Genomic DNA, 27,861 nt, shown 5'->3' on the forward strand with positions numbered 1-27,861 from the left:
GACGGTATGGACAGGCTGCAGCTAGTTCATGAACAATACTTCCATTTGTTATCATTGTGTTTGCATGGGGTAGAGGAATGATCGTGATTTGACATTGAGGATTCTAGATTAACTTGACAACATGATAATTTTACAATTCAACGTGGTTAAAACCTTGAGGTTAAACTCCTGTCCTCTATATGTCATATAGGAACGATGAACTCGCCAAGCACTCAAAATGATACCGAGCTCTTGGTCTAAGATACTGTGACACTAAGAAGAAAGAGGCCCGGTAGCACAACTCTGAGGTTTACATTATAAGGTACCAAATATCCAGAAAGCAAGGGACAGTACACTTTCCACGGCATTTTCCCCAGTCATACTTCTCTCGCTATGGATGTTTTACATGACACCCGTTGCTTTACGTGTATAGCTTTGAAACCTTGGTAAAGGCATTTATCCCAAAAGATGGAGGACGAGGTCTTATGAATTGTATTGTATTGAGAAGTTACATTGATTCGGATATGGAAATTAGATCTCGATACATAGGTAGGTCCCTATATCAGGTAGGTAGGTAGAGTAGCGCCGTAGGTTTCATAATTAAACCCTTTTCATAAAGGGGTGCATAAATTCAGAACCAACGGTCGTGAAGATGTGGTAGAATAATATTATCGTTGTGTCGGCGTGGTTTTAGTAAATTCGGTACAATAAATGCTAGCTCTATCATGTGATGATGATCGAAACTGATAAATACACACCTAATCAATTGCTAATGATAATCTAAGCTGATCATCACCTTTCCCCCATCTTTTGTCTCCTCTTTTTCCATTCTTCAACAACAACTTCAAAACGTTGAACGAGGCCCATCCATTTCCTTGTGAGAAAACACGATAATTACTTCCAATCAAAGAAGAAATCATTCTCTTGCGTAACATTGATCAGATATTCATCGTCATGCAATATTCATGGATAGGTTCTCATTTAACGCGGCAGCCAATCACTGCATATCAAATTTTTCTTGTCGGCGCGTAAAGTTACAGCAAGAGTTCACAATTTCTAATCGACTGGTCAATACATGATTTTATCATTATGACTTGGAACGACCTGTGGCGATTGTGAGCGAATAAGAGAAGTTTGCTATTTTCGGTATTGCAAGTCTGGAATCTAGATTGTAGGTCGTGCTTCATGGCTGATTTGTAGGTCTATTTCATATGGGAAGTATCGTCACATCAATCCTGTTTCATTGTTTTTTTCAACCCTCTATCTCTTACCCACACATACATTCGTTTTCTTACGCGTAGTTCTATTGTGAATTGTCACAGATTCGTTCGCTTCATATTTTGCTTATTGTCTGGTTGGATTATGAGACGTTCACTTTCGTTATCATTCTTTGTTATTGTTGAGTCCTCAATAGCTATCGTCTAGAAATTTCCTATTGTCCGAATCTTATTGTTGGCCTTGGGATTCTCGGAATATCTCTGATTCATGACCATGAGGCTGGACCTTAGACATTTCCTTTTTCACGTATAATTAATTGACGTTTCGACCTTCCTTCCTCAAATCAAAGAGATCATTTGCAACTATACCACCTAGAGCAAGAACGACCATTGCTGCACAAAAAGCAAGAAACTTTCCATTATCTACACCTTCAATCCATTTTCTCACCACCATTTTGACAATTTTTGCAACCATTTCGCCATGAATACCAAAAACAAGATCATATCTAAATCTCCTATTGAGAGACCACCAGCTCCATCTACGAACAATCCTTACACAGTACTTACAGAAAATCCTTTTGAAACCATATTTGACGGGAAAAGCAAGGATGACGATTCTTGGAAAGACGAAGATGTATACTCTATCGCTTCATCGGAGGAGCTACAACAGTCGAGACCCTCAGGAAATATTACTACCAGCCGCTCAGGAAACATGACGCGAACAATCAGCCGTAGAGAGAGAAAATCCTCCATATCGAGAGTAATCAGAGAGAAGTCAAAGGCAAGACAGCGCAAGATCCATGCAAATCTCCGCCTTAAAGTTCAAACAACGTTTTCAACACATCATGGACCTCAACCTCAAGCGATATCTTCACAGCAGTCCCGATCTAATGGAGTTTTTGTTGATTTGGCCACCCTCAGAAAACTGGAAAATGTTTCTGCTCATCCAAACGGAACTTTGTGGAAATCTTTGGAGAACAAGAAAAACAAAGCCATTGAAAACTCTGCTGAGACTAGAACCGAGGCTCCTGAACCACTACAGAACGAAACATCAAATGTCTATCCGCTAGCAGAGCGACGAGGATCTTTGAGACCAGCAGCTCTGAAGCTAGAGGACGACTTATCTCCTAATGATCGTCCAATTGTTATCGGCATATCGATCCCATCTGCACGCTTAGCTCATCATGTAACCACCCCGCAAACATCAACTTCAATCGCTTCAACGATGATGGGAAGTTATGGGCACGAGACACCGACAGGCAAAGAATTGGTAACGCCATCTATCATCATTACGCCTGCCCATGAGATCTCTGCGTGGTCGCCGTACAGTACTGCTTCGAATGTTTCACGAGCACGAACTCTATCAACATCCTTTTCAGTAGCTAGCCCCAACGACCCATTCAAAGAGGGGGCACCACCGTTGCCGAAAATGCCAGCAGCTTTGGCTGAAGAGGAGAAGCGAAGAGTGGCTGCTCAGCATAGTTATTTCTCCCCTGATTCGGATGCCACTACTGAATGGGATGACGAACCAGATTCAACCCGAGTTCTGTCGTCTTGTATCATTTATGAAGAGGATGAACATCCAATTGTTGTACGGAGTGCTCGTGCAGTCAACGTTCCAGATACATTGAAAGTGGACAACCATGAGAGTATTGACACCATTGCTGCACGGACTCGCTCTGGATGGTGGAATTATATCACTTCGCCATTCATGACGCGGTCGAACACAATAGTATATCCAGAGAAGAAGATTTCTGATATCCCCAAAGTACCTATTTTAACCATTGCAGCAGCCAAGGCTCAGGAGTCAAAGGTGGAGCGAAAGTCGTGGGAACAACTTTTTTCTCCTCTTTCTATCAAAAGATCAAACTCTAATGCATCCGACGCTTGGTGGGATGTAACTCCCTTAGGCTTCAGATCAGAGAAACAGGCTTCCCCTGGTTTGGTTTACAAAGAGACAAGACATCCGGTGAAGCCGTCGATAGCTACTTTGCCCTTTGTTCGCTCAGCTTCGGGCGATGTGGGAGATGCGTCATTGGCTAGCGCCATTGATGTGACTGCCACTGCAGATTCTGTGCATTTTGCAAATTCTACAATGCCTCATGATCATTCGGGTATTTCGGGGTTATCACAAAAAGATTCTATTTTGGTCAACAAAGACAATTCGTTGTTATCTTCAAGCGAAAGTACAAAAGATCGCGGCAGCAATAATCCTTTTGTTCAGTACCAAAGTAGTAACATTGATCTTTATAACGACTCCAGGATGATTAAAGATTCGGAATCGAATGATTCAGGATTAAAATCGAGAACACTTATTGTGAATAACGCTACCGAACCACCGCCGCCGCCACCTTACACCGAATCACCAAAGAAAGTCCGAAAATATCGAGCCTTTTTTCCTTCCTCACAAGAATCAGCACCTGCGCCAGCACAAGCACAAGCACCAAAACCAGCGATGATCAAAGCTTCAGCAGCAGCTTCGACCTTGCAATATCCTGCTTCCCCCGGTCCCATATCCCCAGAAAGCGAACGAAAGATGGCTCCACAAGCTTCCATCCAGCTGTCAGAGGTTCCATTGAGTCCTGCGCGTGGTAGAACCAATCAGAGCACTGCATATCCTGGGCCTGCTAGGCAGACAACACCAACAATTTTGGTTATGACTGAGGAATATCTCGAGCAAATGGTAGATAAAGCAGCTCTCAAAGCCGCTAAAAAATCAGAATCGAAACGCCAAAGAAACGAAAAGGAAGATAGCATGGCTAGCAAATTAGGTGGATTGTTCAAGAAATGTATACCTAAGAATGGTAGACAAGGCCCGGAAGGCCGAAAAAGACGAAGGTGGTATTGCTGCGGAACTATTGCATTGATTGTGTTGATCATCACGATTGTAGCCCTTGCTGTAACGCTAACTCGCAAACCAAAACATGTTGTGATGCCATCTCAATGGTTGAATCTCACTGGCTTCCCTCCTATTTACGCTGGGCTCTCGACGGTAGCAGCTCCAGTGAATATTGTGACGAATACTGGTTGCGTATTCCCGGCTACGCAATGGAGCTGTGCTTTACCAAAAGAGCAACAAGCTTCTGTTGCACTAAATCTACCAAATCAGCCCAATTTCTTTTTGGAGATTCAATGGGACAATAGCAGTGCGGCAAATGCAACTTTTGCAAATGTCACGGGAAACAAGAACCTCCCTACACGCAGTCTTGTCGGTAACCCTGTTTCTGCCGGGAGATTCATCAGAGACTTGGTATTGAGAGCACGTCAAACCATTACTTTCAATCCCTCGCCGTCGCCACCATCGTATGCTGAAGAAGCGTTCTTGGGAGATACTACAGATGGAATAGTTTCATCCAATAAAGCTGGAGAATCAACGCCTTTCTACATATCTTTCTTATCCACTACAAACACTACCCTACCGAATTACAGCCGTGTGAAGCGTGCAGACTCAAACAATACCGATCCAGATCTGTTCCCAAATATCACTACTGGAATCCCGGCCCCGAGTCTGAATCCTGATGGCACTGCCGCTCCAGCTAACCTTCTACCATATCCCATTCAACAGCCAATTCGGCTGTATGATCGAGGGCTTCCTACTGAGCATTATGGATTCTATACTTACTTCAATCGTACTATTTTCCTCAAATCTCTCTCATTACTCAACGATACCAATACCTCCAACGGTGAAGTTCCTGATGATCAGAATGGCGGGGCTCTTGAAGGGGAAGCCAATTTCCGTTGTACATGGGGTGAAACTCGTTTCTTAGTACAGATGTGGACCAGAATGAATGGAACTGCCAGACTCAACAATGCTACTAGTTCTACTGGTGCCTCTACTGTCATTGCAGGGCAAGATTTCTCGCAGCCTGGATCGTTCCCTTACCCAATCACTATTACCACCGATCGGCATGGAGGAAATCCTGCGAAGAAGTTGTTGTACTGTTACAGTATGAATGATAGAGAAGGGATTATAGCGACCAGTGGAGTGGTCAATGGAGAGAACAGAGCATTTGGAGGCAAGATTATCAACCCAGCTCCGAGCGTTTTCTTGAATACTAGCGATTCATCGCTTGGAGGTTTTGATGGAGGAACAGGGGGGTGTTCCTGTGCTTGGAGTAACTTTCAGGAGGTCATCAGTACTTCAGGGACGTGAAGAAAAAGAAGATGATGAATGTGCACTTTTATGATATTATGGATACAAGCATAGGAAAAACAGAGAAATGGAAAGGAAAAAAGACACAATTTAGTGGCATGGGTTACGAATATTGAATAACTACTACACTAGAAATGCGGAGTAGATAATAGAACAGAATCAGTCAGGAATTAAGCAGGAATAATCCTACAATTAATATTTGTTTCAATTGCCAAATATGAACAGCCGTATCAGACATTCATCACCCGTAATAATTAAGTGACATGATTGTAAAATACATGAGGACTGATCCCTGTCAATTCGGGTCGGCGAGTATCGATCAAATTCCGATGAAGCTCTCTTGTGATTGTAATCAACTGGATCTCATCCCAACCCTTCATTACACAAACTACATTCGTTTCTTGATCTAGATCTACCTACAATATCTTCAGCTTATAACGCCCTCTTACCATCTTTAAGTTTACTTTGTTTATCTTTCACTCTGCCTTTCTTTATCCTTTACTATCTGCACAGCAAGCGATCTTGCCGCCTGAATATATTTCTTGATAACGACTTGCGATTGTCATTTGCGATTCGAGAATCTTCGAGGAATTGTATAAAGACTCGAGCGAACTACAGTTTGTGGTTTGAGGAGAGAAATTACATGCCTTCAATAGCACAAGAAGATTGGGATATCCCATCTATGGATTTTCATATGAGTACAAATGGAGCTATGAATCTATTAAAGAGAAGGAGGGATGTTGCGAATTTTGCGGATGCGAGGGATGAGGAGGTGCAGATGAAGATTAATAGGTATGTGCTGCCTATTTGCAGATTGGTATTTGGGTCGTTCTTGGAGTTGTAGAAGATCAAACGCAATAGAGACGGAGGAGTCGTGAGCAGTTAGCTAATCATTGAAATAGTCCTAGACATTCACACATCCATCCACATCCACACAACATCTATCCACACGCCATGCACCATGAATCCGAACGCAGGCACTTAATTCCCCGGTCAAAAATGAGTCTAAACAAACGAGTTCGAGTCGAATATCTACCCTCAGAGCCCGAGTCTAGAATCGAACAAACGAAGGAGAAAGAGAAAAGTGGATCTGGAATGGATTTACGAGCTTGTCACATATGTCGACGCAAACCGACTGTGAAGAAGGAATTGGATGCGTTTGCGAATTGTGAGGGGTGCGGGAAGAGAGCTTGTTGGGTGTGTATCAGGGAGTGTCTTGGAGGATGGGGGAATACGGAAATGGGAGAAGAAGTTGGAGGGAAGGAGGGCTGGGGAGAGAAGGGAATGAAGCATAGGGGGATGGTTTGTAGCAGATGCTGTGTGGAGAGGGGAACTGAGGGAGATGTGCTTTGTTTAGGGTGCTTGAGGATGGAGGGGAGCTGAAATTTTTTGTTCTCACGGAAAAAACATTTACTGGGATTTGGCACTGCCGGGAGGGAAATAGGGCGCATTATGGAAATTTAAGCAAGCTTGCGGTGCGGGTAAGCTCTGGATTCGATTTACCGAGGAGTAAACTCGAGGTAGGATTCTCCGGTTCGATGGGAATGATTCGATGGAATGAGCGATGCGATCGATACCCATTTTGATCTGGAGTCTTAGGGTTGGCAATCTTGCAATGATAATGATTTGCATATAATATGGGTTATCTGGGTTTCTTTTTACGCGTTACCATATACATATATTATGAATATCGATATGTTTTATTGGCTATTTTGTTATACTACCTTTGGCTCGTGAATACTGTATGGGTTTGAATAGTCGCATAACTAGGTGTGTTTATATGACAAGGTATTCAAAATCTGGATGAGAAGGATATGAGGTATGATTCTACTATAAAAAGCTATCACTATTGTCATCATTCAAAATGGTTCGAAAAGCGTTCAGGGAGATCATATACAATTCGTCTAGATGGATTGATCATAGCGAAAGAATCTAGCGATATATTGTATCCATAGCGGAATAGTAATTCTTGTAGCGAATATAGATATCGAACTTCTGACTTCTATGAACTGATTCGGCATTTGAGAAATACCCTTTGTGAAGACGTCAGATGATGTATGTCGTCATGCTGTTCGCTTTTCGTCGTATTGGTGAAGATGTAGGTAACTAGGTATGTAGTAGAGATGTCTATAGAGCAGAATCTTGGAAATATTTGGATATACTTGAAAGCGCAGTCAGTGCCTAGGAAAGTTTAAGCATATTGGAAAGTATCAAGAATTTTCAAATTCACAGCTTTCATGACGCTCTTCTAATGTTTATTTTCTCTCCATATACATACATGCATATTCCGGGTATCCAATTCAAAACGCCTTATGCTATTTTCTCCTACAGCTTTAAGCAATCCACCGATGCGCCGTTCTTGTATGCAAGAAGCTAATCCTTAGCCAATCTAACAAGATGAATGTGTAAAAAGAATCTTGTACTTTTGTCTCCCAACGCCTTCGTACCTGATGAAATAGCCGTTTAAACACCCTCTCCGTTATTTCTTCCCCATAACTTCACCGTTCTATCATATCCTCCGCTGACGATCCATTTTCCATCTGCACCTACGTCACAACTATGCACATTCCCTGTATGTCCGCTCAAACTCTGTACCAGGGCCCAGTCATCCGCCGAAAAGATTTTGACGTCCTTATCAAAACCACTGGAAACAAAGAATGTTCCCGCTTTTCTCGGTTTCCCTACGCCTTTTTCATCTTTCTCGGGCAATGATTCTGCATCCATCCCTTTGAACCATCTCAAATCAGAAACCACACTACGATGTGCACCCACGGCACCAGTACTTGCAACTTTCCTCACATCCCAGCATTTGACCCAACCGTCGCCAGATCCAGACAGAACACGGTGACCATCGGTAGACCAGTCGAGCGCATAGATGGGTTTGATATGTCCATCTAAGATCATGACTGTACGGCCTGTTCTGAGATCCCAGATACGTCCAATACTGTCCATTCCTGCACTTGCTAAAAGTGATCCATCGCCGTTGAAACTGAGACAGAAAACACCTCTTGAATGTCCCTCTTGAAGTAAAAGTTCCGTAGTGGTTTCGACGTCCCAAAGTCTCCATGTCGTATCCTCGGATGCGGATGCGACATATTTCCCCGATGGGTGAAATTCCACTCGGCAAACTCTCTGATTGTGTCCCGCGAGTGTTGAAACAGGTGTATCTTGCTCCAGATTCCATAAATGGACTTTTCCTTCTGCTCCTCCTGATGCAAGGTTAACGCTTCCGAGGGAAACATTTGATCCTTCTATCGTGGCACCTGGTGCCCAGGAAATTCCACCCACCCTATCTGTATGGCCCCTTAGTGACTTTTTAATTTCCAGATCCGGTATTCCAAGTAGCTTGATTCCACCTCCCCAATTGCCAGCTGCGACCAATTCTCCATTTGGCGAAATTCTCACAATACTGACTGGTCTCTCGGCCGCCATTTGACTTCCCTGAAGCTCGAAATCCTTGAGTCTCTCCTTCACGCCATGTCTGAACTTAATATGAGTCCTCAATGGAATGTCCTTCTCGATCTTCTGGATCTCCATCCTCTTCTTAGCCCTCGGCAATGAAAACTTCGCAATATCTATCCTCGCATCTAGCAATTCCTTCGTGCCTCTAGTATAGAATTCCTCTTCAGCTTCCTCATCTTTACCTGCCTCCCCCATTTCCACATCACCATCTTCATCCGCTCCATCTTCTTCCGCCTTCATCTCACTCTCGATCGTCAACAACTGTCGTAATCGATCTCTCCTATCACCTGGCCCTTCTCCAAACAATGTGATAGGCTCACCCATTTCTCTAAGTCGTGCGCGCACGCGTCCATCATCGGTGGGGACCGCTATAGCGGCTGCGCGACGTTTGCGATCGAATTGAGAAAGAATTGCGCTGGCACGTTCGGGAGCAATGCCAGCGGTTGCGGATGGCATATCATAGTCGCGGTCGAGAGGTACATCTGCAAGATCTATACCTGTATCCTGCGTGAAGAGGAATGGAGGTTAGCTGCTGTTTGTGAAGCTGTATTTGTTCATCTGCCTCATGTTCGTTTGAATGCACGATTATAGTTGGAGGGGTATTACTTACTTCTTTGGCCTCCTCCACGTAAGCTTGTCTAGAAGGATGCATTATGATAGTTTCCCGATAAATTCTGAAAGCTGCAAATGGCAGAGGATGTATGATCCGAATGAATGTGGTTGGCGTGAGGTAAGGTAAAGGTTGTTGTTTACTTCGTACACACAGGGAAAATAAATACTGGAGTGAAGCTTTACGGTCAAGAATTCAGTGATGTTTATTAGTGACGATCTTCGCTAAATTTTTGATGCTTGAAGGCCTAGAGCTTGGATCAAGGTCTAATTCTACCCTGTAGATTTCTGCTCTGTGCTTTCTGGACGGAAAAGCTTGGCATCTCTATGAAGATGGAGAGAGAAAATTATACATTTGAAATTACCTATTCATCTAGTTCTTGTTCTTCTTGGTTTGCCAGTAATAATATCGATCTACGTTTAGGTTTTCATAATCACACATCACGGAACATCAGAGGAAATCGTCGCTGAAAAAATAGCATTGTGTTGATAGTGTTATATGCATATATTCTACATGCATGCATGTATATAAAAAGGAACCCTCCAATTTGAATAGGTATATAAAGTACATCATTTGTCATTCCCATAGGTACTTTTGAGCCAAAACGCCCTTAGGCCTCATACATGTGATTGCCAAAACTGCCAAAAGTGCAAATGAAATTGTGGTATTTCCTTGCTAAACGCCAGAGAATCTATCGATGCGAGCTAAAGTACATGGTATATTCATGGAAACATAGTATGAAGTGTAGAAGGGACAAGTATCAAAGTGTTGAATTGAAAAGTAAAGAAGTAAAAAGAAGGAAAATATTGAATTAGAAAAAGAGCATCCTCGAGATATCAACTCATCTATGACTCGGATGTCATAGGAGTGGTATCCTCCTTGGCAGCTTAGCTTGAGAAGACCTTGATCGAATTGATGATCCAGTAAGCATTGTTGAATGCAGTTGGATTAGAAGAAACATAAGCATTGCAGGTGGCAGCTTTAGTGCTAGCTGCGCAACCACCACTTGACCAAACTTGCCCAGCCCAATCTCCACAGAATGTAGTGTCGAGGATAATGTTGTGTGATTTGAAGTGGCTGTCAATGTTGCAACCACTGCCTGAGAATTTGGCAATCGGCGTTCCCCAAGCGGCGGGATCTGGCTTACCAGATTGAATGTTTGCCGGAATAGCTGTACGGGAGAAGAAGTAGATGGCAATGTAGGATGATGTCCATTCCCAAGCATAGACCCCACCTCCTGCAGCGTTGAAGGCTGGACCATAAGTTGCTGTGTTTTTGACTGTCTGACCACAACCTGTGTTTCCGCCTCCCGCATTGCAGTCTGAACCAACAAGAGTTGTTCCAGAATCAGATCCACTATTGCTCATGACACACCCTTGCGAGGTATGAAGAGTCATTTGATTTGTAGTTCCGGCATTGACTCCTTCAATCACGTCGATTTCTCCATTCGCAGGCCACGAGGGCCCAAAGCTCCATAGAGCAGGCCAAGTTCCGCATCCTTCTGGCATATGAGCAACGTCAGCGATGAATAAGCCGTGTGTGTATGCTTTTTTGGAGCTAACACGAGTTGAAGCTCTTCCGGCAGTTCCTGAGAGTGAGGTAGTGTGATCCACTCCGAGATAAACAGAATTGACACCAGCGTTGTTGGTATATCCAGCAAGTGCAGTTTTGTTGGCAGCAGAAGCGCTCTGATATGCGACCAGACCGTTGGTTGGATCAGCGCCAGAAAAGAAGCTGAACTCAGAGAAGAAGTTTGAGTGGTCATATGAATCGGCAAGAGTATATGCGGCATTCACGCTGCCGGCAGCGAGAATCAACGCAGCGCCGATACGACTGAAGACTTGAGTTGAAGGCATATTTGTATCTGTAAAGAATGAATGTACTTCGTGTAGTAGTTCCAAAAACCTTGAAAGGTTAAATTTGTGGAATTGTAAATGAAAGTATTGAAGTTGTTTGTAGAATATCTGAATGTGATTTCTGGAATGCTTCTGTGTCAAACGGATATCACGGATTTTAACGAAACCCCTTGGGTTTATATTGCAATTGTTCTTGCTTTGTGTTATTTTGAAGCACAAAGACAATAGCTGCCGTCGTTTATTGTGACTCGACAATGACTGTACAAAGCAGGGTCGCTAATCAACAAGGTCTTTGGTGAATAGATGGAGATTATCAGATGAGCCACGCTATTGACAAAGGTGAGATAAAGAATATAAAAACAAAGATGACAGAAATAGAACAAAAATACACCGCGTAAGGAGTGACGGTGATACTGAAAACTTGAAATTGACAAAGCGACGTAAAAGCTCTTCGACTGAAGAAAGAGGGTAAGAGATATTATAAGAAAAGCACGTATATGAAGGATTCTCCTTCGATGTCTCTAAAGCTCTTTGTCCCAAACAATCCAGCTCTTTCATGGCGTTTCCGTAGATAGTCAATGCCCTGTAGACTTCATAGCAGGGGGGGTAAGCTTCGAGAACTAGGTGGTCAATGTACCAGGCCATCCTGGACATTTATAGGAGCAAAGAGGGGTAGAATGCAGTGGTGTGAGTAAAAAAGGCATGTATGTGCGTGTGGAAACTCGATGGAGGATTCAGTGGATGATGAAGATTGGCATGGAACACACTAAATGGATCGCTCTCACAGCGAGCAAGATTCCTTCTCCCCAGGTAAACCAGGATCCACTGGGATGATTTGATCTGAAGTGTGGGATTTAGCTTAAGATTCGAGAAACATTGTTGCGACAGGGGGATGGAGAGATGAATGGCGCAGCCAGTAAGGACTCTTTTATTCATGTCAAAAATCGGATACTTGACAAGAGTGTTTGAGGTTGTGATGGTTCCTGAAGGAGTAGACCAATTAAACTTTGTAAGCTGCCAAGATATTTTCTGGTCGTGATTAAGCGAAACTTTTAATCGTGCTCGGATTGCTTAAGGAAAATCAAATATATGCAAGGCTAAGGGTCGAATGATCACCAATAAAAAGATGCTGCAAGAGAGTATTATTCCCATGTACATCTTATGGCTAATATGGGACTTCACTGTATAAAAAAGGGTGGTCGTCGAGCATGTGAGTGATTTGTGATAATTTGATCTACATATATGACTCGGTATGAATTCCTATGTCTACTCAGGATCTTTGATTCTGTTCCATTCCTCAATTCCTTCCCAGTCAAAAGAATATATCGGCTTGCTCTCTTGTAGGGAATGAACGACGGAGAACTACCGAAGAAGTTATACGTCCAGGATCCCTTCCTCCATCTTGTTCTTCTTGCTCCAATCAGACTCTTAAGGGTCCAGATATCCAAACATCCAAGGAAAACGTCAGGTTCTTCTGAAACACCAAGATCTGATGGAAACATCAAAGATCAAACATTTCGGATTTGCTCTTGATATTTTCATCTGGTCTTTTCCACGTAGGCCTATCCCTCAACGGCAACAGATTGATATCTACAACACGAGTCGCATTTGTGTTTGCTCATGTATTTCTTGCATGTAGATGAGCCCCCACTATAGATGCATGAAACCTGATATCCATCGATGAGACCCAGAAGATCTTGTCAACCACCACACAAACAAAACACCGTGCGCGCCCTCTATCTATCTATCCATGTCACCCTATCAACCTAGTAGACAATTGCTTTATAGAACGTCCACGAGTTTATGCTATCAACCACCCAACCTAACTACCTCCTCCTTTTTGCCAATAACGCGTAGTACTTCACATATATAAAACATCAAACATCCTCACCATCTGAGCTCGACAAATAGTATATTCGCATCCTTCCCGTCCCGCCTCCCTATGTATCACAGCTCATCAAATGATATGGGAAGTGCTCTACGTGTTTTCTTAACACTTTAGACGTTGATTACCATACAAGGCAGGTCAAGATACTCTCTTACCATCAGATCGAGGCTTGGTCACACCGCGGCCCAATACTGTTGCGTCGTATAGACGTCCATTCCTTTGTAACTTGCCATGCACCCTTCAATTTTCCCAGAATCATTCAAGTCATCATAATTTCCCGGAAACATCAGCATCATCAATATCGTCACATCGCTGCTACATATCAAAAGTTCAGTGTAACCTTATGGTGTAGTACAGGATTTACGCTATTCATAGTACGTCTTCGCCTCTTTCAAGCTTGTCGTAAGCACCCAAGTTAGAGATATCCGGGGTTCAGTAGAATTAATTAATCCTTTGCTGTCATGCATAATTTGCGGTGTTTGTTCATCGTGATTTTTTCATCGTAAGTCAGGAATGGAAATCTATGAGTCTATGGAAGCTCATCCTCATCTCCGTGAATCCAAATCAAACTCATCCTTTTCGGTTGAGAGATTCATAGAATGCATTTACGTATTTGACGAGTACCCATTTATATTACGACCAGAATCAGTGACTACATTTGTACGACGTACGTAGTACAAATTATAGTTCGGCAGATTTCGGTCTGTCTCAGAAATCCCAAGTCTCTAACTCCCGATCATTAACATTGCATACCCTCGGCATGGTACGGTGCACAGCGTCGTTTTCCAACAAGCAGCAAACTTCAATAATACCTCGCCTCCTGTGCCTCATCCGAAACACCCATTTTGGAAGTAATATAATCTTATATTTCTAACTCGGCAATCGGCAATCGGCAGTCATCAATACTTTTTGCATTCTACATTGTTCGTTCATCACACGCTCGATTGAGATTGTATGCAGTTGCTTATTGCAATGTTTCCATCTTACATAGTCCATCTCTATACTCTCAGCCACATATCTTCTCCTACCATCCGTCAATATTATCAAATCATCTATCTCGATGAACCAACACCAAAATACATACTTGGACGCCAATTCGCTGTACGAGTCGCAGTGCTTAAGCTATCTAAGAACAATTCCTCCGTTCTGCAAACATTGTGACAAATATATAGTTAAAGTCCAGCAAACAAATTCTCATTACTATCAAGTTCAGATGGCCCCAAGAAGACAAGCTATTCAACACCGTCTAAATATATGGAAACAGAAAGCTCCTGACATCGTCTATCATCACAGTGTCTCGTCTAGCAACACCAATTTCTACACACTCAGTCCCATGCTCTTCTCTTACTGTTTCCAGATTCTCTTCTAACTCTATTTCTGTATTCTGATCTCTTAATGTCTTCTTATTCTCTACCCTCCACTTCAATGCCCACCGCATCTCCCATCCACACTAACACCATACACGCCGCACAGGCTCCTGCAAAGATAGAGAAAATTTAGCCTAGTCCAAGATCTAGGAGCTTAGTGGTCAATTGCTCGCTTGTAAGCTATAGGTAAGAGATGAGTTTGGTGTATGAATACTTACTCTTGATCGGATTTTCCACTACGGCTAGTCCTGCGGCCGCGAAGAGATACATTAGCATGAAGACAGCGGCTAGCGCTTTGAATATTCTTGTGGGTTGAGGTCGTCGAAAACTTACATGCCTCTCGCACTATACTAAGAGATAAGAAAGATTGAGAGGGAAACGGCAGTAAGTTAGGTACAGAATGATTTTGCGTATTGAAGGATTGGACAAGGCATAATTACTGTAACAAAATGGAGCAAATACACAAGAAACCTTCACATGCATCTTTGAATCCTGTATATCTACATCACCCACCAAAAATCTGTAAAGTACCTCCAAAGGCAGATCAGAAAGTTAGCCATCGAAAGGTACAGGCCACTAAACAGTTTTTGTTGGAACAAATATTTCTAGTCATCCAGGTGACTATAAGAACAGCTTGCAAAACTCTAGATGGCAAATACTGAGCTGCAACAATAATTTTCATCATAGAGTGGTGAATAGAAGTCTCAAAAAACAACAACAATACCAACGAATGGGCTGGGCCGAGTGGTAGACGGATTACTACCCAGTGAGAGATTGTACTCAGGTATAGTGATCAAACATCATAAAGCCGCCGCGCATCAGATCTTAGATCATGCTGAAGTACTGACTCCAGCTTCACATGATAACCTAGGAATAGAATATGCCTATACCCCGGACAAGCATACTGGAAGTAACCTTTGGGTGTTTGAATAACTTGCGTGGACTCATTGTTTCAGACAGATTCAATCCTTCCAACCATTCATATCGATTGTCACCCCATTCTATTGAATATCCTGTTCAGAAAGTACTTGAAATCATCACTTTAACGATCAAGTACCTACTCATCCTCGTACTCCATCGTCATCTTGAAGTCTTGAACAGAAGTATTTTCAAAGACAGGCCAGGCAAACACAAAATGGATTACCAAATGTAACCTCCCTCTCCAATAATGAAAAAGCAGGCTGGAATTCAGTATCCTAGAAAAGAATTCATAAGCCATTTATTGATTTTATTTTTAATATAGAATACGAGTTGGTGCATGGTCTAAAACAATTGAGCCCTAAATTTTCGGGTTATTTTCAGACAATCCATTGTCTGATTTGTAGTTGGTGGGCCACTAATGATAACAATGTTATTATGAGCTTAGTAACAATTTCGCACTAACTGATCCAAGGTAGCTTTCTAACCGAGTATTTAAAAGTTTTCTATTTCCCCTGTCTTTCAATCATTTGTTGAAAAGAGGCAGTGAGTCAAATTGTTCTTTCTAATTTCCATCAGTTTGTAATAAATGCGAGGTAAGCACAGTCAAAGACCTCAATCACTAGAGGCGTTGACTTCTTTCTCTATTATTTTCGGTTCCTTAAATTTGCTGCGCAAACGTTTCCGGCGCGTCGCCATATCACTTTGTTGGTGACTATTGTACGTCTACCAACTTCATTTCAACCATTCATTAGACAGTTATTGCTTTGATACATCACTTGTAATTCTCTGAACTTGAGAGAATGAATGATCAGCATCATTCAGTACCTAGGGAATCATGGTAGCTCTCATGAGAAGAACTCCTGGAGCTTTGCTTCGAAAATTGTTGCCTTTGTTGCCTTGTGTTGCGATTCTGTTAGTCTTGAATTTATTCTTTTACAGCAGTTCAGACATATCACAACTTGGGTTCTCTTCTAAGACAGTCAACTCACGCCACAATATATGTGCGGCGCAAGGTTGGCGTCAATACCAACCTGAAAGGCCTCGAAAGGTCTATGATCTATTCATGCTGAGCTCTGAGCTCGACTGGCTCGATATTCGTCTCCACACCCTTGCGGACCATGTCGATTACTTTGTTATAGTTGAATCTAATATGACTTTCACCGGGCATTCCAAACCTCTTCTATTCCACGACAACCAGTCACGTTTTTCTCAATTTTCTCCGAAAATAATCTATCATCTTCTTGAGAACCGGCCCTTGACTTCTCGACGAACATGGGACTATGAAGATCATCAACGCAATGCCATGTTCACACAAGTGATACCAAGGCTCGAAGGCAACAAAACCGCAAACATTGGAGATGTCCTCCTCGTTTCGGACATTGATGAGATCCCACGTCCCGAAACTCTTGACCTCCTACGAGCCTGTGATTTTGACAAGCGGCTCACACTTAGCAGTCGCTTCTACTACTACGGTTTCCAGTTTCTGCATAGAGGTCCCGAGTGGCCTCATCCTCAAGCAACAATCTATGCCGGTCCCACGAAAACCATTCTTCCAGCCGATCTGAGAAACGGAGAAGGTGGTTTCAGACTCTTCAACTACTTTCAAAAGAGAAATCTGGCCAACGCGTCTTGGCATTGTTCGAGTTGCTTTTCAACAATTGCGGAGACGTTGAATAAAATGGCCAGCTTTTCGCATACGACTTTGAACCGGGAGGTATATAGGAATGAAGCCAGAATAGTAGATAGAGTCAGGAAGGGTTTGGATTTATGGGATAGGGAGGGCGAGGACTATGAAGTGTTGATGGAAAACAGTGATATTCCAGAATGGATAGGAAACAATAGTGAAAGATTCGGATACCTATTGAGAAGGGAGGGTGAAAATGCTGGGTTTGTAGACTACGTGGCTGACGATGATGATGGAATGGCATACTGATTATCCGACGGGAATATGTAAACCTTTTGCACAATGAATAGGAATGCACTGCAGAAAAAAATCAAATATTATAAAATTTATACACATTTTCTTACCCATCTCCCAAAAATGTGAAAAAGTTCAGGTTGGAAACGATAGTAAGGCATCTGTATGTAAACCATCGCTCTATAAATCATTACACGCTGCGTAGCATTCTACAATCTAAATGACCGTTTAAGGATGACGGCCACCCGCCTGTTTCCATGCAAGAGGTATATACACAATACCTGCCTCTCCCTAACCTTCTAATTGTCCTCGTGTAGTATCACCACCATATCATACAAAAGTTGTTTCTGAAAATCTTGTTTCCATCTCTTGTCATCTTGATCTTGCGCTTATTTCCCCTCCTCTGCGACCACCACTACAACAACACAAATATCATCTGACTTCCCACCGCTCCATTTCTCATCTGGATATCTCCTCTGGACCTCCCTTGCAAATGGACCATCCCTCCTCAAACTAAGACTTGCCGCCTTAGCTTCTCCAGTAATATCTACGGCCAAAGAACTCTGCAAACTCAAACTTGCTGATCCGTTATCGCTCTCTTGTATTGTCTCTCTAAGCTTTTCCCCTACTCCAGTTCCCTTCCCCCCTGCTCCGTTGACCCAAACTCCGTTGTACTGCATTCTGTTGCTCACGATCCTCAGTACATCCCCTCCACTTAGGTTATCCCAAACCCCATCACTAGCAAACACAACCACATCTCCATGCTTCAACTCCTTACTCATGACTTCCGCATCCCTTGGCAAATCCATCAATTGTTGTCCCCCAAATTTCGCCGCCTGTTTAATCACCGCCTCTGGAACCAAGCTTAGTTGATACGGTGTATTAAAAGCATGCGTTTGAAATTCGGACGCTGAATGTACAGCTCCCGATCTCAATTGTATGTATCCACTGTCTCCCAAATTTGCAACTTCCATATTCCCCCCAGAGTTGAAAATTCCCACAACAGCCGTACTTCCCCCCGCACGCACTTTGCCTGAAGCACAAATTAGATCATATCCCTTTTGCAACAGCCTTCTCGCAGAAATAGGAACTTCATCTATTTTATTCGACACCGATGCCGTATGCGCCATGTACTCGCATAGACCGTGGGAGAAATCGCTAGGATCGACGCCTGAATCAATCCATCCCCCTACCCCATCTGCGATTCCGAGAGCAACATCTGAGGTATTAGATATGGGTGCCACGAAAAACGCATCTTGGCCGGAGGCAGGCCTGCGGTTGGCGGGCTTGAGAGGTACGGGGATAGGATTATACGAATTGAAGGGCGTGAGGTTTTTGGTAGGGTCGTAGCGGTTCTCTTTGGCGCAGTACGATGCTGAGATACCGTATGTAAATTTGGGAGACGAGTCGATGCGTCGAGTTGTTGAGAAGAGTCGTATAGGTATTTGGTAGTTACGCGACGGTCTGGGGAGGGAACGTTTGAGGGGGAAGGACGCCATTGGTAACGAAGATTGGTATCGTCGCAGGGGTGTAGTAAAGCTGGCCGACATTCCAACACCTCTACTGAATCTACAGAGTGGACTAGGAGTAATTGCTCTGAAGGCAATTCTTCCTATCAATTTTGCCATTTTTTTTGAAATTCTTCTTGATGTGAGAGTGGAGATGGATGCCAGACAAAATGACGGAATGCGAAAGCCAATGGCTTGCAATCTGGCAGATCAAAGAAAAAGTTAAGCCTCTACCAGCATACTTTTACAATTGAATGGTGAAAAAATGGGCGTCTATGTGAATGTTCAAATGTGGATAAAGACAGTTACGTAGAAATTGTTACAACTTTATGATGACTTTTTTAGAAACTCAATGTTCGTTCGTCATTGAGTGCCACATCGGATCTTCCAGAGTGATACCCGCCGAGATCATTTCCAATCGGCATGTACTCGGAATATGAATCAATCGTAAATTTCGCTTTAATATTATGATAATTTACGACTCAATTTAAAATGTCTGCTCACAAATGAGTTCCGCCATTAACCAACCTAAATCCACGAAGGACAATTGTAACGCCATGCCATTATGCTTTCCCGTATGTCAACCTGATCATGTGAATGACACCGTCATTATGCGACCTTGCCCCTCAAAACGCCGTAGAATACATACTGCAAGATCAGTCACACAATTAGACGTCTTCAAACTTGACATCCTCATCATCATCTTCGTCATCGTCGCCAAGGTCTGTATCTTCGCCAGGTGCAATAGCATCGCCAGCAGCAACCTCATAGTTGTCAGGTCTGTTCTCAGGCTTCAATGACCATTGTGTTGCGAAACGACCAGTCTTTGCCAAGAAAGCGATTTTCTCCAGTGTTTCGCGAAGGTATGCTTCTGGCTGCTGGAGTCTGGCACGAAGTGCTTTCATGGACCAATAATTATACTCGCGGAAACATTCGAAGATCTTATCCAGAAGCTCATTTTCTGGCATACGAGCGGCCTTGGTAAGTTGTGGCTTACCACTAGCAGTGGAACTCTTGGTTTTCTGATGAGGTTAGTACAAATGTTGCAAAGAAATTTGGGTATGAGTCGTATATCTTACAATGAAGCTCCTATAAGCATCTGAAGCCTTGATGGTACCAGGCTGAATAAAGCCTTGGCCCACATCAAGATCCTCGTTGAGAAATTTCGTGCCGACTTTGGGTTTCATAGCCTCCAAAGTCCTGATGGCTAGAAGACGGTCTGATTCTTCATTTTGTACTGCAATACAACTCAATTCATGTACAACCCTACCGGAAAGATTTGTTCTCTCTATTCGAGTTCTGTCAGCAAAGTCTAATTTTATGACTGTTTTATTAACATACTTGGAATTGCCTTTCGAAATTGAGGTTGAAATTTCTTATTGGGATCCCATGGTTGTTTGTTTGCCGGCTTCTCAATCTTTCCACGGGTTAGTCTTGCTGGCATATTTGCAGTCTCCAAAGCAAATTTTTGTCTTGATTTCGATTTGAATCCTGGAAGGTCTTGCTCCGAGAAAATGAAAGTATTCTTGACATTCGAGTTGGTAATATCAAGGTTATATTCCTTGGGAACAGTCTGATGCTGTGCAAGATTGGAATTTAGTAACATGGAATAAGAGTCCTATAGCTCAAGTTAGAGCTGAATTTCTGAGCGCAAACTGTAGTGCCAATACCTTAATAGTGCCGTCAGGCATTCTCTCTCGACAATTGCGAATGGTACCAATCTGTATCTCCTCATCCAAATCTTCACTCATTTCATTCCACGCATTCCAAACGTACTTAGGAACACGACCTAACCATAACTTTTGAAAACTAGGGTCTTCATTGATCGCCATGTCTCCAGCATCCTCATATATATCATCATCCTCCATGAACCTGGGTGATGCGACCGCTGCCTCTGGATCGGGCTTAATGACTGCGTCTGCCATTTTGTATGTATGTAGTGATTATTAAAACCAAAACGATATGTTGTTCTTCTCTGGAACTTGAGATTCCCTCTGTGTGTCCTTCTGGTAGGTAAGTAGTTTGTGGTTGTTAGGAAGAACAAATACTAGATCAATAGTTCTTTGTTAGTTGCCTTTCAATCAATAATGATATTGAAAAGTCGCAGCCTTGTCGGATATTGAGCCAGACTGCCGATTGACGCTAGTAATGGCGTTTGTAGTTTGATGACAAATCTTATACGGCAGGTATTCTTGTATCTCCTGATTACAAGAATCATTTCACGAACAAACGAACGCCAATTTTACTGACATTTAAGACTTGTGATTTATTATTTTTCGAGGTCTCAATAATATACCAGAGCAATATTAATTTACTAACTGGTAGGAACATTCAACTATGGCTTCAGAAGACCAAGCCATCTTAGAACAAATCAGTCGTCTAGCTGGTACAGTACCCCATTATCAATATCATTTAGACAAACATTCTTTGTTTCTTTTTCCGACTTGGGCATAAGCTTATACAGTATCAAGGTCAAATCAATCAACATAAGAATAACCAGTCAACCGATCCAAATAACCAGACCCATGCTCCCTCGCCTTCAAATGGTTATCATTCACAATCAAATACTCGAGGTCATGGAGCTTATGCATACCATCCCTATGCAAACAGTAGCTGGAGAGGTAGTCGAGGTAGTCATAGGGGCGCATATTCTGCGAGAGGATACCGGGGCGGAAGAGGCGGTGCTGGCATCGTGCGGCATCGAACGCTTGTGCTAAACGGTGGTACCTCCGTGCCACCATCACAGTCGGATTCATCAAATGTAACTGCATCTGCAGATGAGAACGAGCGATCATCCTCTGCCGGCTACATCACCAAAACCGATCGTCATCTTCAGTTGATTAACAAGTCATATTTTGAGAAAGATAGTCAGATTCGCGTCAAAGCCATTGAGGAAACCAGAAAACAGAAACTCAAACAAAGGGATGAACGGGAGAAGTTAAAGTTGAGCAGACATTTGCAACGCCTGATTGCAAGTTCTGGCTCTTCCATGGTCCAACCCACTGGAACAACCAATTATGAAGTTACAGTCAACGGAATCCGATTCATTGTCACAAAGAACGGTAGCAAACTTGTGAAAGCCCCTGGTGAGACTCATCGTTTGCAGCAAGCCACAAGGTGGTATGGTTTTGTGTTCCATGCTCACTCATTTTAGGCGATCTTACTTCCGCAAATACTACCCCCAAGACTACTTTGATTGGAGGTGTCAAATTCTATAGAAGCAAGAATGGAAATATGTATCGTGAAGGGATAATCAAAGCCACTAGGTATGGCTTAACAAAATGCGATTCCACAATTGCACTTCTTGTATGAAATCGCTAACTCGGTCGCAGGAAGCACGGAGTCGTTAAGATCAACGAGCCATGCAAATCGTTTACCAACACGGGTACCTCCTTTCTTCCCACATTTCAAATTGTTCATTTATTTTGGGTCTTGGAGGAGGAGCGATTTGGGTTTCAGCTAACCACATAATGTTTAGGTACTTGTAACAAAGGCCCCAAATGCCGATATATTCACGACCCTTCAAAGGTTGGAATATGTAAAGCTTTTCTTCTCAAAGGTGAATGTCCTAATGGAGATTCATGCGACCTGTCTCACGATCTCACCCCCGAAAGAACACCGAATTGCTTGCATTTTGCCAAGGGCAATTGTTCAAACTCGGATTGTCGTTACACCCACGTTCGTGTTTCACCGACAGCAATGGTTTGCCGGTCTTTCGGAATATATGGATACTGCGACAAGGGAACCACTTGCACAGAGCGACACGTTCACGAATGCCCGGATTTCAGCAACACAGGTACTTGCACTACGAAAGGATGCAAACTTCCCCACCGCATCAAGGCTAGTGTTATTCGTAGGAATGCAGCTACTGGTGAATCTTCTCCCGGTGATCAATCGAGTGATATTTCGAGCGATGAAGAAGACGAGGTAGATAGCGATGACGTTGATTCAGATGCCATTGATGAGGAGTTTTTTGGCGATGAAGATGGAGAAACAGAACCCGGAATTCTCGCACAGCAAGATTACGTGCAATTTTCCTGATACTAACAAATGTAAGGCTTGTTTCTGGAGCACTTTTCAGAGACTCCATGACCCTTGTGGTCTCTTCATTACGAAGATCTTCAAATCATTTTCTATTTTTTTCTTTTTCGCTGTTGTCTCCAAATTGCTAGCAGCGTCGAAGCTACATTACCTCTTGCAACTAGGGTCATTAGAGGCGTCGAAAACATTTTTGGGATACCCCGACTCGAATCTCCCTGTGTTTCTAATTTCAAGATTCTTATGTCTCAGCTAATCGGACTGGGACCTCAAAATAGTGTTAAAGGAAAAATAGGAAAGAAAAATACATACAAGATTACATGAGTTATGTCTCCATCGTTGATCTCGATTCCTGCTGATTCATCCTTGCCTGATCTGTTTCGATATTAATTCGTTATCTTTCCCTCTTTCCAAAGCGATGTTCAGTCTTTAGTTCCGATTTGAAAACCAATAACAGGATTCGATCACTCATTTGATGAATCGTTCAATCAGTGATGCATCTACATTAGTGGACTGGTGAGAACTTCATAAGTCCTTGGAGTGTATATTCGTTTTGATCTTCTTGCTTCTTCGACGGAAGAGTCCTTTGACCAGATGTAGTTCTGCAAAAGTGAAAGGTATGAGCGGAGCAAAGTACTCAGGTATACTGTACGCAATGATGTGCAAAGAACATGTCGCAGTGGAGAAGTCTCAATTGGTATTGAGGATGATGCAAATATCTGGTTCTTGGGATGCATTCACGCGCAAGAAACATACCTCTAATCGGTTGACTTTGCGTTCCGACTAGCTGGAGAAAGTCATGAATATCATGCCAAGGAAGAGCATTCCCTCATTTACGCATCTCTTACGAATCTGACATTGTCTGTGGCACATACACCATGACAAAAGTCTTATGGTTTGCGTATAGGCAAAGATCACCTGAAGTAACATGAAACGGAGAGAGTGCCCAGTAAGCACTGGTAGGCTAACCTTGCCTCGCCAGCCGTATCCTGTTGGTGGTGTCTCAACTTATTATAGACAGGACTTTAGTTGGATAATGGTTGAAATTATTTCTGAAATTCAAGATACTCCACTAATGTTCCTCTTTGCCATGCTTTAGTCATGTTACTCATGTACAATCATAGGCGAAAGTCAGAACATACTCCACTTCGATACAGCTGCAGTACATAAGTAATGTAACAAATATATTAATACCCCGTCCCAATGCGAACCTCACCTCGGCCGATCACGAGAATTACTGGCAGATACCAAGACCAATCCGCAAAATTTTACATATTGCATACAACATACATATCTAGTGGTGGCGGTGAAGTTCCCTTGTTTTTCCATTCCTATTCGGATTTTCACTTCTACTTCAATATTGCGACTTCCGCTAGGCTGTCCCCAGGCTGTCTTGAGGCTGTATTTGCACTCTGGGAATGCTCCAGTATGAACTTTGTTGAATAGAATGATAAAATGTTGAAGCGCCAATGGGTAAAGTGATTATTTTTTCAGGCGCCACCGCTAATGCACTGTACTGTACGTCGCACATACTTCCGTAAAAAGCACGCAGTTCTCGGCTGGACCCCATTTTCAATGCCACTGAAGATATCCGTGCTTGTGAGCGATGCGATTCTCTTCTCTGTTGAAAGGCGAATTGCCACTATCTAGTGATCTCTGCGCCTATGGCATGTACATGTCTTACCTTTGCAGGAATTTGCAGCACGCCAATGCAGTGGTCTTTTGTCGGATATCCGAATTGAGGCTCCTTCTCCCCCCCCCACGTTTTAAGGGTCCTCGTATACTATTTCTTGTTATAATTGTGAAGTTCCGCGTTATGCTTCACTCTATAGTGCATGCAGGTCTCAAACCCAGTTAGACTTGATATTTATGCTTCCAATCTCTTTATCAGAATCCAACTACCAGACTAACACACAAAAAACTCTATTACGAAATATTGTACGATACTCGACAAACCTCGTAACACCATAACGTACAGCAGTTCGTCATTATGGGTAAGAGTCTTTGAAAATAGTCCGATAACGAGATAACTTACCTTGATCGGTACTCGTGGAGTGGAGTGGAGCTGCTTTTCTCCCCGCTCCAATCGCCAAGCGCTTTTTCTACTTTCTTCACCGCTCTCCGAGTTGCGTAGATCGATTGGGAAAGAAGGAAATCGTCGAATTATGGTGGAAAGAAAAGGCTGTAAGCTTTGCGATTGGGGATCATAAGGTTTCATTATCGAAATTGAAGAGAGGCGTATGGTAAACGAGAATTATCCTGTTTGGCATCAACAGAGGATCACCAAGCGAATCAGCGGTGCATACCGTTTACCCCAGCTCCTTTCGAGTTCAGTCAGAGCACTCGACAGTGGTTTCGTGATACGGATATGCTTGTTAGCATCAAGAGGCAAAGTTGAAGATCAAGATTGATACTCATTTCCTGAAATAGTATGGGTGCCTAGATATACAAGTCGCCGCTTCTAGATCCATCCATTTCTGAGTAGCACAGCCCATCAGATCACCACCTATAGCATTGATATTCCTTTCATTTTAGTACCCATACTCAAATGCCAGACCCGAAGCCTTGAGATCTATCCATCAGACCCTATAGATCGACGTGCTTGCCTGGGCTCTGTCGCTCTAGTTCATCTCTTGTGGTGTCTTTTAATTCCTTCTTTCAATTCTAACTCGGTCTTCTCATAGCCCCTCCTTTCCCCATCTTCCTTTGATCCTCTACACACAGGGTTCAAGATTTCCGAATACAAGTTCCACATTCTCACATTATCTCCATACGATCCATAGATCCATAAACTTTTGACCGATTCAGACCCTGATGACCGTTGGAGCAGCTTTTGGTGATCCTGAAGTCCTCACACTCGTGAGGTTTCATTTCTATTCGGTCAAGATGCCGTATTATGCGCTCATCGGATATCACGGTTCTTGTTTCTTCGTGATCGTTCGAATACTAGCTTGGAGATAGATATGTCATGCGTTGATGAATGCCGTTAATTTACTTCTGGTCACAATACAATCACCTGCCTCATTTTGATATAGCTCATTGAATCTTGCCACAGCCTGCTGACTGGTGGTCTCTTTAAAGTTGTTCAAAAGAGTTTACGAATGATTCCAGTCAATGGACCAGTAATCGAAGTAGGTAGATGATTCTTTGAAAAGCTAAACCCAATAGAAATTTCAAGCCCATAAGGTTTGAAAATCTTTCTGGTCTCAATCAAAGGTTCGTGCCGGTTGAGGACGGCTCATCTGGCGGTCAAGCATCAAATTCCCAGGAATTCGTGAAGAGTTTTCTCACACCCAAGTAGACTTTCCCCGCGACAGTAAAGCATGAGGTAAAAATTGAGACATACTGTAAACCATAGTTCGCAGTTCGGCAAGCGGTCAACATCGGAACTTTTCCCCTCAAACCTAGTCCCGGTTAGACCCCCTCTAAGCTGAATACCCCTCCCCTCTGCTCGCCTACACACGCTCTAATTACTCAAACTTTTCACGCCACCATCATCATCGTCATTCTACTACCAAAGTAAACAAAACAAAAGTTGAAAACCAACCCCGCGGCGATAGACAGGCCACCAAGCGGTCAACACCGGGAACCCACACATCACGTTTCCGGTAGCTTGGTAACTTTGATAGCTTAGAAAGTAAAAGACCCGATGTGGAGCTGCGGCTTCCCATCAACACTACAGTAGCGAAACAGTAGCGAACGGCTACCTGCACCGAGATGTCTTCACCGCACCATCATTCATTATTTCATAGTTCGACAACCTATGCCATATGGGTTTACTCCTTTTGAATCTGGTACTGTGCTCCGTACTCGGTACTGTAATGCTGGAAAATTATGTGCAAAATTTCTTAGCTTCATGTGAAATGGACCTCTATTGAATGGATCTGGCCGGGGTGAAAATGTATCCTCCACTTGGAGAACCGATCAATCAATTCATTTGAGAAAGAAAAATTGTCATCCGTCCCCAACCAACACGACCCACCACACTTAAAGCCGACAAGTACGATATCGGTAGATACGATACGATAACTCGTGAAAATCCGAAAATCCTCTGATCAATTTAATTTAATCGGCGAATCTCGGGGATTTTTCTTTCGAGCTTTGAGCTTCGTTTCGAATTCTTCAGATCGGATGAACCCACTTTGGCATTTCGTAATTTGCTTATTATTCATGCTCTATTATTTAGTGAAATTGTCAAATTATACTTTATCCGTCGGGGTTCTGGCGATCTATACACAATAAACTTATATTGTACGTACGTCATTGGTCTATATGAGAGCACTTGTTATAATATGGGACACCTATTATGGAGCTGGCAGGTAGATCCACAAGTATGTATGTAGTCGGACAGGTCGTAAATCCAAAGGTTGAAAATGTCAGGGAGAGGCGAGAAGCTAACATGCCTCGTGAGTAAGTTAGAACCGCATATTTTGATTCATGTCAGACAAATTTGCATTGTTCTAACGGTTCAATAGACCTGTATCTGGCTCCTCTCCATGTTCATATCAAATGGAAAGATTTACGAGGCCCTCAAGGAGACCCTTCTCAAGAGCATCTCTCGCCTACCCCTCGGAAATAAAACCTGACTCTCAGTAGATACTGACTCTGGCTTGCATCATTCCTCAAAGTCTGAAACACAGACCGACAATCCTTCTCAGATCAGGCTTCACTTTTCTCAAGATTCTCATGGGACAGTACTTTGGTACGCTTCGTAACTAGTGGCTTTGCTCTTCTTTTCTCTACCTTCAAAGTTGGGTCTTTGGATGTTCGCTTCCCGAATCCCAGGCGGAACATCCGGATCTCGACATCAGATTCCTAAAATAGATGAGCGGTGAAGAATGTGAAGACCAAAATTCGTATGAAAAATATATGGAAATTCTGCCTCAACCTTGACATTTTTGAAACTTTTGGAAAGGCTTGGAAGCTGGTCATTGGTAAAGATTA

At 43.0% G+C, this 27,861-nt stretch overlaps 9 protein-coding genes across 9 annotated transcripts; 4 read left to right on the forward strand and 5 right to left on the reverse strand.

The window, feature by feature from the left end:
• Positions 1-1,677: 1,677 nt before the first annotated feature.
• On the forward strand, positions 1,678-5,349 carry EAE97_006311 (uncharacterized protein; the record flags this gene model as incomplete). Its single annotated transcript, XM_038876824.1, has 1 exon — positions 1,678-5,349. One exon carries the CDS (start codon positions 1,678-1,680, stop codon positions 5,347-5,349), a length of 3,672 nt encoding a protein of 1,223 aa, XP_038732531.1.
• Positions 5,350-5,992: 643 nt separating this feature from the next.
• On the forward strand, positions 5,993-7,151 carry EAE97_006312 (uncharacterized protein; the record flags this gene model as incomplete). The annotated part of the gene is made up of 2 exons (XM_038876825.1): positions 5,993-6,141; positions 6,252-7,151. The coding sequence occupies 2 exons, from the start codon at positions 5,993-5,995 to the stop codon at positions 6,730-6,732; spliced, it is 630 nt and encodes a 209-aa protein (XP_038732532.1). The 3' UTR covers positions 6,733-7,151.
• Positions 7,152-7,812: 661 nt separating this feature from the next.
• Positions 7,813-9,463, reverse strand: EAE97_006313 (uncharacterized protein; the record flags this gene model as incomplete). Its single annotated transcript, XM_038876826.1, has 2 exons — positions 7,813-9,315; positions 9,422-9,463. The coding sequence occupies 2 exons, from the start codon at positions 9,461-9,463 to the stop codon at positions 7,813-7,815; spliced, it is 1,545 nt and encodes a 514-aa protein (XP_038732533.1).
• An 845-nt stretch (positions 9,464-10,308) lies between these two features.
• EAE97_006314 (uncharacterized protein) lies at positions 10,309-11,277 on the reverse strand (the record flags this gene model as incomplete). The annotated part of the gene is made up of 1 exon (XM_038876827.1): positions 10,309-11,277. One exon carries the CDS (start codon positions 11,275-11,277, stop codon positions 10,309-10,311), a length of 969 nt encoding a protein of 322 aa, XP_038732534.1.
• Positions 11,278-16,288: 5,011 nt separating this feature from the next.
• Positions 16,289-17,386, forward strand: EAE97_006315 (uncharacterized protein; the record flags this gene model as incomplete). The annotated part of the gene is made up of 1 exon (XM_038876828.1): positions 16,289-17,386. One exon carries the CDS (start codon positions 16,289-16,291, stop codon positions 17,384-17,386), a length of 1,098 nt encoding a protein of 365 aa, XP_038732535.1.
• Positions 17,387-17,760: 374 nt separating this feature from the next.
• On the reverse strand, positions 17,761-18,999 carry EAE97_006316 (uncharacterized protein; the record flags this gene model as incomplete). Its single annotated transcript, XM_038876829.1, has 1 exon — positions 17,761-18,999. One exon carries the CDS (start codon positions 18,997-18,999, stop codon positions 17,761-17,763), a length of 1,239 nt encoding a protein of 412 aa, XP_038732536.1.
• A 231-nt stretch (positions 19,000-19,230) lies between these two features.
• On the reverse strand, positions 19,231-20,988 carry EAE97_006317 (uncharacterized protein). The gene is made up of 4 exons (XM_038876830.1): positions 20,550-20,988; positions 20,221-20,497; positions 19,959-20,167; positions 19,231-19,901 (listed from the first exon to the last, which is right to left on the reverse strand). The coding sequence occupies exons 1-4, from the start codon at positions 20,802-20,804 to the stop codon at positions 19,548-19,550; spliced, it is 1,095 nt and encodes a 364-aa protein (XP_038732537.1). The 5' UTR covers positions 20,805-20,988; the 3' UTR covers positions 19,231-19,547.
• A 61-nt stretch (positions 20,989-21,049) lies between these two features.
• EAE97_006318 (uncharacterized protein) lies at positions 21,050-23,230 on the forward strand. Its single transcript, XM_038876831.1, has 5 exons — positions 21,050-21,265; positions 21,351-21,965; positions 22,034-22,145; positions 22,212-22,264; positions 22,358-23,230. The coding sequence occupies exons 1-5, from the start codon at positions 21,217-21,219 to the stop codon at positions 22,918-22,920; spliced, it is 1,392 nt and encodes a 463-aa protein (XP_038732538.1). The 5' UTR covers positions 21,050-21,216; the 3' UTR covers positions 22,921-23,230.
• A 1,259-nt stretch (positions 23,231-24,489) lies between these two features.
• Positions 24,490-25,135, reverse strand: EAE97_006319 (uncharacterized protein; the record flags this gene model as incomplete). The annotated part of the gene is made up of 3 exons (XM_038876832.1): positions 24,490-24,579; positions 24,602-24,700; positions 24,953-25,135. The coding sequence occupies 3 exons, from the start codon at positions 25,133-25,135 to the stop codon at positions 24,490-24,492; spliced, it is 372 nt and encodes a 123-aa protein (XP_038732539.1).
• Between the last annotated feature and the right edge of the window lie 2,726 nt (positions 25,136-27,861).

The sequence above is a fragment of the Botrytis byssoidea genome, assembly GCF_014898295.1.
Source record: "Botrytis byssoidea strain MUCL 94 chromosome Unknown BBYS_011, whole genome shotgun sequence".
NCBI classification, from domain to species: Eukaryota; Fungi; Ascomycota; class Leotiomycetes; order Helotiales; family Sclerotiniaceae; genus Botrytis; species Botrytis byssoidea.

Coding starts and splice junctions, on each gene's coding strand:
- EAE97_006317 (XM_038876830.1), bottom strand. CDS start 20,804: ATGGCAGACGCAGTCATTAAGCCCGATCCAGAGGCAGCGGTCGCATCA. Junction 20,498..20,549: donor TGCCTGACGGCACTATTAAG/GTATTGGCACTA, acceptor CTTGAGCTATAG/GACTCTTATTCCATGTTACT. Junction 19,902..19,958: donor ATGCTTATAGGAGCTTCATT/GTAAGATATACG, acceptor TAACCTCATCAG/AAAACCAAGAGTTCCACTGC.
- EAE97_006318 (XM_038876831.1), top strand. CDS start 21,217: ATGGCTTCAGAAGACCAAGCCATCTTAGAACAAATCAGTCGTCTAGCT. Junction 21,266..21,350: donor ACAAATCAGTCGTCTAGCTG/GTACAGTACCCC, acceptor TACAGTATCAAG/GTCAAATCAATCAACATAAG. Junction 22,265..22,357: donor CAAATCGTTTACCAACACGG/GTACCTCCTTTC, acceptor CATAATGTTTAG/GTACTTGTAACAAAGGCCCC.